At 37.7% G+C, this 1,765-nt stretch overlaps 1 protein-coding gene across 1 annotated transcript in view; it reads left to right on the top strand.

Moving 5' to 3' along the window:
• The first annotated feature begins 1,533 nt into the window (after positions 1-1,533).
• The window catches only part of apc2 (APC regulator of WNT signaling pathway 2), a 13,920-nt gene continuing 13,688 nt past the window's right edge, over positions 1,534-1,765 (top strand). Inside the window, exon 1 of the mRNA XM_030433554.1 lies at positions 1,534-1,544. Within this exon, the coding sequence (XP_030289414.1) occupies positions 1,534-1,544 (11 nt within the window). The remainder of the gene's footprint in view (positions 1,545-1,765) is intronic.

Genomic DNA, 1,765 nt, shown 5'->3' on the forward strand with positions numbered 1-1,765 from the left:
CATCATCACCATCATCATCATCACCACCATCACCATGATGAAGATCCTGACAACATGAACTACATTTAGATCCTCTGACAGCTGTGAAATATAAATATATATTTTTATTAAATTTTATTAAATGCCTTTTTCTGTAAATAATGGATGAAATGATCTTTATCAAACAGTAACGATAGTTTTGATTCGTTCTTATTGTTCTGACTCCTCCCACCACGGCCACACACTCTTTGAACTCCTCCCCTCTGGCAGGAGGCTCTCTGCGGTCCATCAGGACCAAAACCTCCCGTCACTAAAACAGTTTCTTCCCGTCTGCAGCCTCATTAACAAGGTTCGAATCCCCACAGACTCTGACTCTTATACCCACCCTACATATGCATCATTACATTAAAGCACTCTCTGTACAGTTCTGTATCTTTTCTTATCTTTCTTATTTTTACTTTTATTAGTATTGATCTATATTCTTTTTTTTTTAAAGATATTTTATTCTTGGGTGTTTTTTGTACGACTGTACATTTCTGAGTGATTTATATATTTATCTTTTTATCTTTTTATTTTTGTGTGACTGTATATGTAAGCACATCTGCACCGAGACAAATTCCTCGTTTGTGTAAAAACCTGCCTGGCAATAAATCTGATTCTGATTCTGATTCTGATTCTGATTCTTATTGAATGTTGCCGTCTGAAGTTAGTCTGGAGACAAATGTTGTACTTTTTACTCCACTACTTTTATTTGTTACCTTTAGTTACTGGTTACTTTACAGATTACAATTCATTTTTGAATTAATTGATTTTCTCAACGATACAAACAGTTGTTGTGCTGATCAGCTGACTCGTAGTATATTATATAAACATACATTACATTACATTACTTTAGATATTTAAGTACATTTGATATCAGATTACTTTAAGACTCACCATGTCACATCTTACCATATCTTTACTTTTATTTGAGTATGACTGTTGGTTACAGGAGAGTGAAGACTTGTAATCTGAAAAGTAACTAGTTACTAAAGCTGTCTGACTAATGTAGTGGAGTAAAAAGTACAATGGTTGCCTCTGAGATGTAACAGAGTAGAAATGTAAAGTTACATAAAATGAATATACTCGAGTAACGTACAAGTAGTTTGAATTTGCACTGTAACACCCTACTTGGGTAAATGTACTTAGTTACATTCCACTAATGTTGTGCTATTCAGATGTGACCTGAACTTCCGGTGACGTCACAGCTGATCAACAACTGACTGATCGCTGTCACATGGGATCGATGGAACATGAGCATGATGAAGAGGAGTGATGAAGATGAAGCTGCGCAGTGACGGAGCGGTGGCGCCCTCTGCTGGTCAGCTGCGGTGCTGCAGAGGAGACACAGGTAACACACTGTCTCCACAGGTGAGTCCGGCTGCACGAGGTTCTGTGAGCCAACAGGTGAACTCTAACAGAACCCAGCACTCGGCACAGACTCCGGTTCTGCTCCCCTGCAGGTCCTGCGTTTAAAACCCACTCAAGGAAAAGTAACTAAGTATTTTCTGTTACATGGAGTTAAAGTAAAAGTAGTCACAGTGCAGCCAATGCACTGATTGAATGTAACTAAGTACTTTTACTCAAGTTTAACTTTGAGGTACTTTCATTGAGTATTTCTTACAAACAGATGAGTCTGTGTCCTGTAATGTAACTTGTAACTGTAACTAAAGTAAATGTAGTTCAAGAGATTTCAAATGTTCTTCTGAAACCTTTTAAAGGAGCAGTCCGTCGATCTGGTGCAGAA

This window comes from Sparus aurata, chromosome 11, assembly GCF_900880675.1.
Source record: "Sparus aurata chromosome 11, fSpaAur1.1, whole genome shotgun sequence".
Classification (NCBI taxonomy): Eukaryota; Metazoa; Chordata; class Actinopteri; order Spariformes; family Sparidae; genus Sparus; species Sparus aurata.